Source organism: Alexandromys fortis, unplaced genomic scaffold (genome assembly GCF_014885135.2).
Source record: "Alexandromys fortis isolate MF-2015 unplaced genomic scaffold, M_Fortis_MF-2015_v1.1 scaffold_56, whole genome shotgun sequence".
NCBI classification, from domain to species: Eukaryota; Metazoa; Chordata; class Mammalia; order Rodentia; family Cricetidae; genus Alexandromys; species Alexandromys fortis.
In genome coordinates, this window is record NW_026067935.1 from 7262297 (window position 1) to 7276165 (window position 13869).

General features: G+C 52.8%; 1 protein-coding gene across 4 annotated transcripts in view; it reads right to left on the reverse strand.

Annotated features, from left to right (window-relative positions):
* The window catches only part of Lrrc43 (leucine rich repeat containing 43), a 19182-nt gene extending 5679 nt beyond the window's left edge, over positions 1-13503 (reverse strand). The window contains exons 1-8 of one of the 4 annotated variants that reach the window (XM_050146536.1): positions 13375-13502; positions 10711-11021; positions 10181-10441; positions 8747-8857; positions 5547-5686; positions 3480-3718; positions 2783-2997; positions 2125-2483 (exon numbers count right to left, since the gene is read on the reverse strand). In XM_050146536.1, the coding sequence (XP_050002493.1) occupies positions 2125-2483; positions 2783-2997; positions 3480-3718; positions 5547-5686; positions 8747-8857; positions 10181-10300 (1184 nt within the window). In that variant the 5' untranslated portion in view covers positions 10301-10441; positions 10711-11021; positions 13375-13502. Of the gene's footprint in view, positions 1-2124; positions 2484-2782; positions 2998-3479; positions 3719-5546; positions 5687-8746; positions 8858-10180; positions 10442-10710 lie in introns of all 4 variants that reach the window. The other 3 variants (XM_050146535.1, XM_050146533.1, XM_050146534.1) reach the window with 3 other exon arrangements.
* Positions 13504-13869: the final 366 nt, after the last annotated feature.

Here is a 13869-nt window from a genome sequence, read left to right on the forward strand (position 1 = left end):
CCCCCCCCCCCCCCCCCCCCCCCCCCGCGCACTTGGGCTTTGGAAGGCTCTCCCCACTCTCTGGTGGCTCTGAGGTCACTGGGTCTAGACTGCCTGCACAGTGTGGAACTGTAGGGGTAGCAGGCAATGGGTGCCCATGTGACCAGATTCCAGTGAAAGCGCAACCGCCGGGCTTAGGGGAGCTTCTCCAGCAGACACAATTTGTTCTCAAGAATTGTCGCAGCTTGTTGACCGACTGTGTGACCCCATCATGGCTCTACTAAGACTGGACTCTTAGGCTCTTAAAGCCTGTGCCTGATTTCCTCTGGACTTTCCCCCCATGCTCATTCATTCATTCATTCATTCATTCAGAGACACCCATTACAAAGCCCAAGCAGACCTCAAGCTCATAATCCTCCTCCTCAGCTTCCTAAACTGGGATGACAAACATGTACTGCCATGCTCACTCTCCCTCTCTGTTTGTTTTTCAGACAAGGTTTCTCTGTGTAGCCCTGGCTGTCCTGGAACTCGCTCTATAGACCAGGCTCTAGCCTAGAACCCATATAGTTCTGCCTGCCTCTGCTTCCCGAGTACTGGGATTAGAGGTGTGCGCCATCACACCTGACCACTCACCCTCTCTTATTAATTTTCCCCAAGTAAAAAAGCATTGGTTTAATGCCTCAGTACGAGCCCTGACGTAGCTCAGTGGTAGAGCAAACCGCATAGAATGCAGGAGGTCCCGGCTCGGTCCCCAGCATCAGAACTAAACAAAAGCAGAAGGCTCAGCTGGGACCCTCGCCTCCTGACAGAGTCAGATGATTGCAGCCCTGCTTGTTTTTGACCGTGGAAGCAGGAAGCTGTTTCCCCTGCTCTGTCACCGCTGGGAGCCGAGGCCCAGGATCCCTGGATCTCAGCAATCTTAGATCATGCACTCAACATAGTTTAAACCAACGCCTAGGGGTGCAGCTCAGTCCTGGTGATGCTCTGCAGACACTGAGACTTGGGTTCCCTCCCGCCACCTCGAACAAACCCAACAACTCTTACAGCCCATGGTAAAAGAAGCTAACTAACCTCTCACACCCCAGGACGGCAAAGTGGCAAAGCCAATGGAGGGTTAAATGTGTGAGTCGGAGCTCAGCCACACTATGTGTAAACAGCCATATTGTTTCCTGCATTCTCATGAAAGCCAGCAGGAAATTTATCATTCAATACACGCATGCAAAGACGTGTGTGTGTGTATGCGTGTGTGTGCGTGTGCGTGTGCGTGTGTGTGTGTGTGTGTGTGTGTATGTGTACACGCCTGCATGAAAATTGGGTTTACTAGGCAACAAAAGCCTGGCTTGTAGGCCTGGTGAGGCCCAAGATTTGAGCTACTCAGGGGACTGAGCCAAAAGGATTTCAAGTTTAAGGTTGGCCTAGAAAATTAGTGAGTCCTTGTATCCAAGCACAAAGTGAAAAAAAGATTGGGGTTGCAGGCTCTGCCATAGAGAACTTGTCTAGTAATATGAGGCCACTGCTTCAACCTCCAGTACAGCACACAAAACAAAGAACCTACGGCCTTGAACCCAGTGCCTTGCTGCATTTTATATGAACACTTCCCATATGGACAGAAAAGCTAAAAGAAGAGATGGCCCAGAGATTAGGAGCACCAGCTGCTGCTCTTGTAGAAGACCCCGGTTCAGTTCCCAGCACCCACATGGCGGTTTACAACCAGCTATAGCTGCAATTCCAGAGGGCCCTGTACCCTTCCAGACTCCTCAGGCCTCGGACACATTTGCAGTACACTTTTGTACACGCGGGCAAAACACATCCGTAGAAAATAAACACATCTGGGTTGTTTTTAAAAGAAAAGCTATAAGAACCCAATCCCAATGGCTGAGATGGGAGCTGCCCTGTGTCCTCTCTATTGACAGGAGAGCCAGTCTTTCACAGAATCTGGGGCTCAGAGTGGAAGGTTAGGGCTCCAGAAAAGAAAGGTTTGTGGCTAAGCTCAAACCTACCTCTAGCTCACAGCCCACGGGCCAGCTAATAAGAAGGCACGGCCTTGGGAGTTCTTCGTGGCTCAACAGTCAGACTGTGAGGACAGCCCTGGCTTTGTGGCAACCCCGGATGCTCCGCCCACCCGCAGCGGCCTTCTACCCTTACCCTGGGGATGGACAGAGCCGTGGATCTATGCGAGGCCGTAGCTTTGACAGCTCTTCCGACGAGTCAATCGACTGTGGCAGTGGGGCAGAGCGGATGGAAAGGGTTGTCTCCGACTCCTCCATGTCTGTTATCCCAGACTCTCCGGAGTCCTCGGCCATCTGGTTCATCTCCTCAGCTATAAACTCAGACAACTCCTTGGACAGGCCCTCAGGCGACTCTGTGCGAATCCTCTGAGGGCGGGCCGGGCGACCTGTTCGGGTGTGGCGCTGGGCCCCAGGATGGGCCCCCAACAGAACCTCTGGCTGGTCCTCCTCGCCACCCTCCTCCTCTAACTGCTCCCCGCTGGAGGAGGGCTCCATCTGCGAGCAAAGACAAACACGCCTCGGGCTGTTATCCCAGTGAGTGCTGGTTGGCGCTCTGTGAATGCAGTGATGGAGAGGGATCGGAAGGTCACACGCAGGCCAGGCAGGTGGATTTACAACTCAGCCACTCAACCTGCCTGGGGAAGGGGATATCAGGCGAGGACCAGGCCCCCCAATAGAGGAGGTATGACTGTGTGTTGAAGATTTGAGGGGGGGGGGCTAAAAAGCTGTTCTATGTGCACACAAAAGGCCGCAGGCCTGTGTGAAGTCCACTGTGCTCCCTAGCACGGTCGCACCTCAGCCAGAACACTGTCGGGATGGGTCTCTGCCATCGTGCTGGCGCGCACGTTCCCTTCGCCATCCTCGTCTTCCACAAAGTCGTAGGTCACATAATAGCTGTAACTGATGAAAGGGCCTTCAGGTCCCGGCTCTGGGTCCAAGACAGAGCTGTCCATAACACCCCTGACATTGCCGATGGTCACCAGAAACTGTGCCTCACGTGCCAACAGGTCTGCAAGGAGTGATGGCAGGACTGAGAGACTGGGCTGTCTGCTGACCTGCCCACCCACAGAGTTAGAGCCTCAGCTCTGCCGAGTCCACCGGGAGGGAGCCGTGGATAAGCCATTAGATAATTATGAAGTCTTGTTTTCCTGTTTGCCAAATGGGGGTGCCGAGAGGCGTGTGGCAGAGACAGTTCTGAGGGAGGGAGAGGTGGAGACCATCAACTAGCTATCTCAGCTGTGACCCCCAGCATCCCACCACTCAGCCAGCAAAGGCCCTGGTGCACCTCATATCAGGAGCCACAAGGGGGTGGTGTCGAGCCACCATAGAAACAAGATCCAGAAAGACCAGACGCCACCCCACGTCCCAACCACAGGGGTCCCACACAGAGAAAGCCCACAAAGTACTTAGTAGACCTGACCAGGGCCAAGGGCAAAGGGAGAGCTGCTGGCCAGCTTACAGGGCAGAGGCCTGGGTGTGTGATACACCTACCACCATGAATGCTGAGCCCCCGGAACTGGTGCTTCTCGCTAGGAGACACAGTGATGTCGTCCAGCACACAGAGGCGTGCCAGGCTGTCCACGGTAAAGCCACGGTAGTAAGGAACCAGGGCCAGTGGGTTCCCCTGCAGCACGAGCAGCCTCAGGTGCTTCAGGGTGCAGAGACCCGCTATCATGCTCTGCAAGTCGGTCAACTCGTTGAAGCCCAGGTCCAGGGAGACGAGGTTGGGCCTGGAAGGTGGACCAAGATGCTGCTTAGGCTCAGTGAGCGGAGGCTCAGCGCTCTGGGCCACATGCCTTGTTCCACCCTGGACCCGGATCAGCTCTGGAGCCGTCTCCTTTCTCTCCAAAACACAGCCTGTGTTCACGGACTCTCTCTCACAACCCTCCCCACCTGGCTTCCATCCTGCACATCCTTCTCTGCCAAAGATCAAACCCTGCTGTGCCTCTAGAAGGTTCTTTACAAATTCCCACTGACAGACATGCTGGAAACCCCTGCAGGAGGGTGGGCTAGGGAGTGTGGCTGGAAAGTGGGGACCGGGAAGGAGGGTCACCAGGCTGTGGCTGGAAATCTCTCTCCAAAGCCACAATGGCCATGGCCACAGAGAGCTCGCCAGCTCATCCTCTAGGACACAGGAGCAAAGAACGAGTGTGCTAGCACGAGCAAAGGAGACTGGCAGGCAGGCAAAGATGAAGCCCAGGCCTCCAGGAGAGACCAAGACACAGGAGCAGCAGAGCTCCACCCATGCCGCAAACTAGAGCCAGCTGGGAATAAAGGCGTGCGCCACCACTGACCAGCTGATTCTCTCTTTTAATTAACAGAAAATGATGAGTTTCATGCAAGTTGTGTGTGTGTGTGTGTGTGTGTGTGTGTGTGTGTGTGTGTGAAATCCCGAGCTGGCATTAAGGCCAAGGTTATACTATATTTTGAATCAAAAGCCAGATACTTGCTGTCAGTCAGCGACATGAACTTACATTGGCTGTCCCAAGAAGATCAAGTGTGCTGTTCCCTGGGTGTGCTGTGTTTGCTGAAGCCAGGGGACAATGGAAGGAAGGAGTCCCAGTGAGCATAAGACAGGCAGATCGGTAAGAATAGCAGAGAAAGGAGGAAGCCTGCGGTCGAGGTCGGCCAGAGAGGGCCTTCCCTTTCCACGGCACCTTCTGCCTCCGAGAGGGCTAAGGAGGGGGACCAGATCTATCACATCTTCAGCTACACACTGAGCTTGAGGCAAGCCTGGGCTACATTAGATCCTGCTGTCTTCAAAAGAAAGGGAGTGAGGGACCAGGCAGTGGTGGCACACACCTTTAATCCCAGCACTCAGGAGGCAGAGGCAGGTGGATCTCTGTGACTTCAGTGCCAGCCTAGGCTACAGAGCAAGTTCCAGGACAGCTAGGACTGTTATGCAGAGAAACCCTATCTCGAAAAACCATAAAAAAAGGGGAGGGGGGAAGCGGAAGGAAGGGAAGGGGGAGGTCAGTATAAAACCTGACCTGTGGAAATGCCCTCAGTGGATGAAATCCTGGGGCCATCCTCCTGCCCCAGCTCCCTGGGACAGCCTCCAATCTCTGCATGCTTCTCACATCCTGAATTTTAAGTTTTCCTCTGTGAATCCACCAAGGAGACACAAACTGGGAGTGGGGGATGCCCTGCACAAGCGCTGATGGATGCTCAGGGATAATGGAGTCCCAAGAGCTGTCTCTAGACAGTGGTTCTCAGCCTGGGGTGGTTTGCCCTCAGAAGACTGGCTTCTGCAGAGAGAGGCAGATGCTACAAGCACCTAGCAGCTGGAGGCCAGAGTGCTGCTAAATGTCCCCCAAACAGAAGGCATGGCCAGCTGATGCCACAGAGCTAAGCTGAGGACCTCCACCAGCCACTGGCATCCTTGTCCTCCCCGGACCTCCAGTGGGATATTGTGATCGAGTGAGAATAAAACCCTAGCGTGCGTTTAGCAGCCTTGTAGAAGTCACAGGACGAGCAAAGCCGAGTCCTCCAGGGCCAAGTCACCCCCCACCTCTTTCTTAACGCCTCTCCCTCCTTTCATCCAGGCCCCCAAGTTACCAGTTTCTGGAGGTGACATACAGACTCTCCAAAGGGCCCAGCAGTTTGTTGTGACCTAGCCCCAAGTGCTGCAGTTTCGGGGGCGGAGGTGAGCACAGACACTCCATGCTGGTGATCAAGTTGCCATAGAGCTCCAGCACCTGAGAAGGAAGAGCACCCACTGTGATGGGGGGGGGTGTGTCTCACCCCACAGGCTCCTCCTCCTACCCCAGGAAATTCAGAAGGGACTCTGGGTTGCTAACTTGCTTTAAAAAATACAGTCATGGTGCTGGAGAGATGGTGCTGGAGAGATGGCTCAGTGGTTAAGAACATTGCCTGCTCTTCCAAAGGTCCTGAGTTCAATTCCCGGCAACCACATGGTGGCTCACAACCATCTGTAATGAGGTCTGGTGCCCTCTTCTGGCTGCAGACATGCACACAGACAGAATATTGTATACATAATAAATACATAAATATTTAAAAAAAATACAGTCATGGCCGGGCGATGGTGGCGCACGCCTTTAATCCCAGCACTTGGGAGGCAGAGGCAGGCGGATCTCTGTGAGTTCGAGACCAACCTGGTCTACAGAGCTAGTTCCAGGACAGGCTTCCAGGACAGGCTTCAAAGCCACAGAGAAACCCTGTCTCGAAAAACCAAAAAAAAAAAAAAAAAAAAAAAAATACAGTCATGGTGCAAACCTTTAATCCCAGCACTCGGGAGTTCGAGACCAGCCTGGTCTACAGAGAGTTCTAGGACAGGCTCCAAAGCTACACAGAGAAACCCTGTCTCGAAAACCTCCCTCCCGCATAAAAAGAAAAAAGAAAAAAGTCAGAGGCTGGCATAGCTCAGCTGGTAGAGATCCCACCTAGCTTAAGCAGGGCCTGGAGTGCCCAGAGTGGTGGTATGCTCCTGTAATCCCAATATTTGAGAAGTGGAGGCAGGAGGATAAAGAGCTCAAGATTGCTGGGCAGTGGCTGCTGGAGGTGGTGGTTCACGCCTTTAACCAGGTAGGTTAAAAGGTAGGCAAAAGCAGGTAGACTCTGTGAGTTCAAGGCCAACCTGGTCTACAAAGTGAGTTTGAGAACAGCCAGGGCTACCTAGAGCGATCCTGTCTCCAAAAAAAAAAAAAAAAAAAAAAAAAAAAAAGCGGGGGAGTGGGGAGTGCTGGGAACTTGGGAACTGGTGAAAGCACTTGCCACATAAGCCTGATGATCTGAGTTCGATTCCCAAGTCCCAAGGTGGAAGGAGAGAACTGTAAAGCGGTCCTCTGGCCTCCACACACAGACCACAGCACGTGCGCCCCCCAAAATAATTAAATTGAACACAAAAACCGTCTAATGTAGGAAGAGTGGGTGAGGCAGCGTGTGCTTGTAACCCCAGGACTCAGGAGATCCTGCCTAGCTTGGGCTACACAGTAAATCCCAGGTCAGCCTAGACTACACAGCAACACCTAGTAACACCTAGCAACACAGCCTCTCTCAAAGGAAGGGACTTGGGGAGGGGCAGGAAGCACAGGCTGCCCCAGAGGGAAGGCTCTTCACAGTGAGGTGATAGGGAGTGGATGGGGGTCAGGTGCACACAGCCTAGAACCCTTACTGGGGGTGGGGGAGTTCAAGACAGGGCTGTCCTGGAACTCACTCTGTAGACCAGGCTGGCCCACCTACCTCTGCCTCCTGAGTGCTGGGATTAAAGCATGCACCACCTTTATACCTGTGGCTTTGAAGACTCCCAGTGAAGTCTGCTCTACCCTTTGGTTCTGTTTTGTGTGTATATGCGAGTTTTTGTGTGTATATGCGAGTGTGTTCACATACACTGTGGGTGCTCATATGTGTGTGTGCGCGCCTGCACACGCGTGCGTATGTGCTTGTGTACATGTATGCGTGCTCACACATATGTATGTGTGTGAGGCCAGAAGACAGCTTTGGCTCCCTCAGAGGCCGCTTCCCTTGTTTTTTGAGACAGCCTCCCACTGACCTGGAATTTACTCTAGAGACAGGTGGCTGGCCCGAGAGTCTCAGTTCCGTCTCTGCCTCCTCAACACTGAGATTAAAAGTACACCCCCACATTTTTCACACGGGTTCAGGAGAGCCAACTCAAGACTTCATGCCTGCAAGGCAGCCCCTTTACTACACCTGTCTCCCAGCTCCGCCCCCACCTGCTGTTTTAACTTGGTAAATTTTACACAGGCAAATCTGCCATTTCAAGTCTACGACCCACAGACTCTAATTATACCTGCAATACCAGCTACCATCACCACCGCAAACGGATTCTGAACAAAAAGCAGACGAAAAACAGACCCCACTAAGCAGGAAGTTCTCCTGGTCCTTCCTGACCCCTGTGACCTCTGCTGACTTCTGTTTCTGTGGACTGTCCACTTAAACATATTTCACTAAGTGCAGTTATACATATGGCCTCTCTCTTGGGGCTGGAGAGATGGGTCAGCAGTTAAGAACTCTGGCTGAGCCGGGCGGTGGTGGCACACGCCTTTAATCCCAGCACTCAGGAGGCAGAGGCAGGCGGATCTCTGTGAGTTCGAGGCCAGCCTGGTCTACAAGAGCTAGTTCCAGGACAGGCTCCAAAAACTACAGAAAAACCCTGTCTCGAAAATAAAGAAAAAAAAAAAAAGAACTCTGGCTGCTCTTCCAGAGGACCTGGGTTCAACTCCCGGGACCCACACGGCAGCATGCAACTAGCTGTCTGTAACTCCTGCAGCTCTTGTGTGGCAGCCTCACATAGACATACCTGCAGGCAAAACGCCAATGCACATAAAGATACACATACATAAATTATTAAAAAAGATATTTCTCTCTCTCTTTAAAATCTGGTTTCTTCCATCGAGTGTGATGTTTTCTAGGTGACCACCAATGTCCTTTCTTTTTAACAAGTGAGCAAGATTCCATTGCATGGAGAGACCAGGTCTCGGGTCATCCCCACCTTCCCTCTGCTGTGAACAGCAGGGCTAGTAACCAGAGCCTCCCGGGTCCTTCCTCCCGTGCTTGTCGCATGTACCGCGGGCGGAAGAGAGGAGTCCAAAGGATTTTGTAACTTTATAGGGAACATGGCCTATGTTTTAAAATCCTGGCACTGGGTCCCGTGCACAGCAACCCTAGCCAGAGCTGTGGGGGACAGGTGAGGGGCGGGACCTCCAGAGCTGTGAGGGACAGGTGAGGGGCGGGACCTCCAGAGCTGCTGGCTCTATGACCCTATACAGAACCTGTACCTTCAATGTTTGGGGCAGATTGTTAGCATCGATTTCCTCGATTTTATTGGCACTCAGAATCAACTCCTCAAGCTTTAGAAATTTCAAGAGATCTTTGTCCACCAGAGTCACCTGGAAGGGAAGGAAGGGAAACTGAGGACCCTGGAGAGCCAGGTCGCACTGGAGCATGTATGTTCACATGAGGAAGTAACAGCTGTGTTAGCGCCTGTTCTGCTGCTGTGACAAAATGTCACGACAAAGCCACCCTGTTTACTCTGGCTTATGGCTCCAGGGGTTTAGGTGTCTATAGTGGAGGGGAAGGCACAGCCTGGCAGCAGTGGCACAAAGCTGAGTGCTCACACTCCAACCACACACAGGAAGCAGGGAGGACAGGAAGTGGGGTGAAGCTACAGCCCCTCAAAGCCTCAGTGATGGGCTTCCTCCAGCAAGGCTGCACGTCCCAAAGGTTCCACTGAGCCATCTCTCCAGCCCCTTTTAGCCGTTCTTTAGGCCAAACCAGCCATCCTTCCCCTGGTGGGACAGTGTCTCCTGAGACCAGCAGACACTCGTTGGCATGGTCTGTTTTGCCTGCACCCTGTAGCCAGAGCCTTGTAGTCAGCTCTACTGCCTCAGCGCTGGGTGGTACTGAGAACTCGGGCTTGCATGAACTCAGAACCAAACAAAGCAAATGTTGGTTAATGGAAGAATAGAAGGATGCAGGGAGGAGTGGCTAGGGAGGGAGTGTTTGTATCCGTCACTTGCATAAGCAACGCAATAAACACATTACAGTCATCAACATGAACTTCAGTGAGCCATTCTTAGGGTTGTTGGTATTTCCTGATAAATTTTACCTCTTCCCAAGAAAAGCATATAGCAGTTGGCCAGCCTGGTCTTCCAGAATTACTGAGGCTTAGATGGAGCTGGGCCTACCAGCGGCTTCATCACTGTACCCATGAATCCTGGTTTCCTGTGGCCTCAAGGTCATCAGAAGCCCTCCCGGGCTGAGCTTCCCTTTCCTACGGTGACCAAGTCTACTCGTGTGCCCAGGATCGGGGGGGTTTCCAATCCTCAGTAAGTTCCAGACAAAACGGTATGGGTGGGCCACAGGGGAAGGAAGGAGAGACTCAGGGAGGCTGGGGTCGTTGCCATATCTATGCCTTATTAATATGAAAGCTTTCCAAAAACAGGTCTTCTTGATGTTAGCCAACCCTCTTCCACCTTAAAGAAAAACATCGTGCTCCCTTAAAGGTCTTTACCGGGAGGGCTCACTGCAGAGCTTGCAAGAGTCAGCCAAAGACATACAGGACTGAGCTCCTCCGGGGTTAGAGACAGGGAGAGAGCTACACTCAAGGTCACTCCTTGGAGTGGCCTAAGGAGAGGTTGAAAAGACAGGGTCCCCCAGAACCAACTCCCGAGGCTGCCCCCTCCCTTCCTGTCCATATGCCCCGCACTCACCCCCTTGTCCACCACCCGCAGGGACCGGAAGTAGGAGTAGAAGAAAGTGTCTCTGATCATCAGTGGGTGCTGGATGGCCAGCTCTCTCAGGAAATGGTCCTCAACGCTGGAGCCCTTCATCAAGGCCCACGGAGAATGGCTGCTGCGGACCAGACCCAGCAGGGCCTCCACAGTCTCCTCACTAGCACTCACGGTCTCCTCCTCCTTGGGGACCAAGTCCCTCCAGGCTCGCGGTGTTTGAGGAAGAAAGCGTGACTTATTCTGCAGAGGTAGAGATGGAAGCCTTCTCACACTGACGTATGTCTACCACGTTCACCATAGCAAGTGCGCGTGGTGGGGCTGTGTCAGCCAGGGCTCTCTACAGGAACAGGACTTACAGAATGTGAAACCACACATACATGCAAGATTAAAGGGAATTTATTAAAATGGCCCACAGGCTGTGGCCCAGCAGTGCAACAATGGCTGTCTAGCAACAGAAGTCCAAGAATCCAGTAATGGTTCAGTGCCCAAGGCTGGATGTCTCAGCTCACCTTCGGTTTATGCCAGACTCCCCGAGAAGTAGGCTCTCACGCCAGTGAAGGAATGGACTTGCCAGAGAGAGAGCAAGCTTCCTTCTTCCTTGTCCTTTTTACAGGCTGCCAGCAGAAGGTGTAGCCCAGATAAATGTGGATCTTCCCACCTCAAAAGATCCAGATTAAGAGTGGTCTTTTTGCCAGGCGGTGGTGGCACACACCTTTAATCCCAGCACTTGGGGAGGCAGTGGCAGGCAGATCTCTGCGAGTTCAAGGACAGCCTGGTCTACGAGTGAGTTCCAGAACAGCCAGGGCTACACAGAGAAACCCTGTTTCAATATAACAAACAAACAAAAACAAACTCAAAAAGTGGGTCTTCTCACTTCAGATAATTTATTTAAGAAAAAAACAGACCTAACAGGTGTATCCAGCTCCTTGGATTTTAGTCAGTTCCGGGTGTGATCTAGAAGAGCCGTCACCAGGCTAGTCCCAGCACTAGGGAGGCAGAGGCAGGCGGATCTCTGTGAGTCTGCAAAGCAAGTTCCAGGACAGCCAGGACTGTTACACAGAGAAACCCTGACTTGAAAAGACAAAATAAAGAGACAAGCCATCCCGGGCTCAGAAAACAATCTGCAAGAATTTCTCGTGTCCCTACCGCCACGTGGTTCCCAGGGGTCAAACGCAGATCATCACGGCTGGCAGGAAGAACTTTCCACCCTGAGCCATCAAAGGGGTCCTGGTTATCTGAGACAGGGTCTTGTGTAGATTAGGCTGGCTTTGAATTCACTGTATAGCTGACAGTTACCTTGAACCCCTTGATCCTCCTGCTCCCATCTCCTAAATTGAGGGACCATAGGCACGCACCCCGACACTAGTGATGGGCGGCCGGGAAACAAAAGAGCTGCCTCTGTTTACACACTAGGTGTGGTGAGATTAGGAACTCTCTAGAAGAGTCTCTACCGACTGAGCTACACGCCTGGCATAGGATAGTTATTTGTGGGGGCAGAGCTTTACTGTGTAGCCACACGGGCCTTGACCGCTCAGTCCTCCTGCCTCAGCCTCCTGAGTGCTGAGTTCCCGGGTGTGTGCCACCACACGCAGCAAGACACAGAATATCAAAGACCAAGTTCCTGTTTTCGCTTCACTCTGGAGTTGGGAACTTTGAACGTGCAAAGCAGAATAGCTGTGGGGGCTGCAGAAGTGGCTCAGTCAGTAGTTAGGAGCACTTGACGCTCTGCTCGAAGACCCAAGTTCAATTCCCAGCACCCAAGTCAGGCAGCTCTAAATGCCTGCAATTCCAACTTCAGGAGATCCAGTGTACTCTTCCAGCCCGAGAGCACTTGCCCCAGCACGCACATACCCACACAGAGACACACAAGTAAAAAGAACGCAATAAATTAATAGAATAAAAGGAGAATTTAGTTTGACACGGCCCAGGAGGCTCGGTAGGCAACCTGGGAAATGGAGAAGTCCATTTCCAGCGGGAAGGCTTTCCTTGGGGGCAGCAAGGGGAAGGTGAAACTTGAGCCTTGGTGAGTAAAACATGAGTGTGCTCCTCAGAATCTGCCCCTCCAGGCAACGGTTGAAATACGCCTCTTCAGATTTTATGGGCTTGTTTGATTTTGTTTGGTTTGGTGCTAGGGGTGGGAGTGGGACTAAAGGCCTCACCCCAGACAAACACGGAAAACACTTAGCTCCATCCCTACCCCTAGATCCATCTTCAAAGTTCCAAAGCTTAGGACGGTGCCCAGCACAGGTTAGCCATCGGCCTGCATCTCTTGACTAAACAAACGGAGTGTGTCCCTGATGGGTGGCTGTTTCCCTCTACAAGGGGAAGGCCAGTTTGGCTGTTTAACCGGGTAGAGTGTGGGGGGAGGCCCAGGTGACAGCCCAGACTGTCAGGACACATTTTCAGGGACCTCTAAGTCTAACCAGGCTGCTCATCCCGACCGGTGGACCCAGCTGATGACAAGGGTCCCCCTGCATATTGAGCAGGATGAACACACAAGGTGGAGTGACCAGAAGAGGATCTTCCTGCCCTGTTGGATTGGATCTTTTTTTTCCAGCTGAGCTGACCATGCCCTTGGCTGTATTTCCCTCAGTCTCTCCTCAACCTGGAAAGAGGGCAGAGGTCACACAGCACCCTAGGCTTCCCAAGTCCAGCAGTTACAGGAGGGAAGCAGGCTGTGATGGAGGAGTAGAAGACGCTGCCCAGAAGGGGAAAACTAGCCCGGTAGCCCCAGAGCACAGGGGAATCATTTTCTCTACATCTTATCTTGAGCGGCTGTAGAGTGTTCAACACCAAAGCTCTTCCCTCAGGGATCTCTTCCCTCTCGCATCTGCAGCCTGGGCTACATGAGATCAAAGGTCAGCTTGATGTGCTGGTTTAGTCCATTCTGGGCCCGTCCCCACATGGCAAGGGGGCACTTGGCCCCTGAACTCCCTCAGTGTTCCAGATCGCACTGTTCACGCCAACTCTCAAATCAGCCAACGCCACATCCAAACCTCCCAGCCGGTCTCAAACTTGTATCTGAGCATCTCCTGACCACTAGGGCAGCCGGTTCCCAGCTAGGTACCACATACTTCGGTTTACTCCATGCAGCCATTCTGGCCCAGTCCCAGGTCCGCCCCTGCTGGATCCTTCCCTCCCTCACCCCCATCCCCGGCGTGGGGAGCACGCACCCAGCTCCCGGTGCCACATGGGAATTCACGCAGACACAGCTTCCGCAGATGCTCTTGCACAGCGGTGCTCAAGGTCCCGGGTATGCCCTCGGTCTTTCTGTAGCTCGCGCTGGAGTCTCTTGTCGCCATGCTGCGAGAAACTGGCTCGTTGCTACGCAACCGCCAGACGCGTTACCCTGGGTGCGAAGAGTAAGTGAAAGCCAACCTTCCCAGTATCAAAGACCCCAGCTAAGTTTCTACCAGGCTGGCTGCAGCACCTTGTAACAGCAGGTAGTGGGCGCCTCTTAGGGGATTCTTTCCCTCCTCCCAAAGATCTGTGAAGAGTGCTGACTGTTGTCTTCCCCACTCGGCAGCTCAGAGTTTCAAAGAGGAAAAATGAGTCCGAGGTCAAACATTTAGGACTCTAATTAGGGGATCCCAGTGCAGTTCTATGTGTCTACGAATCGCTGAGCACCAGACCCATTTTAGACTCATCCAATCTTCTCTTGCCATGCC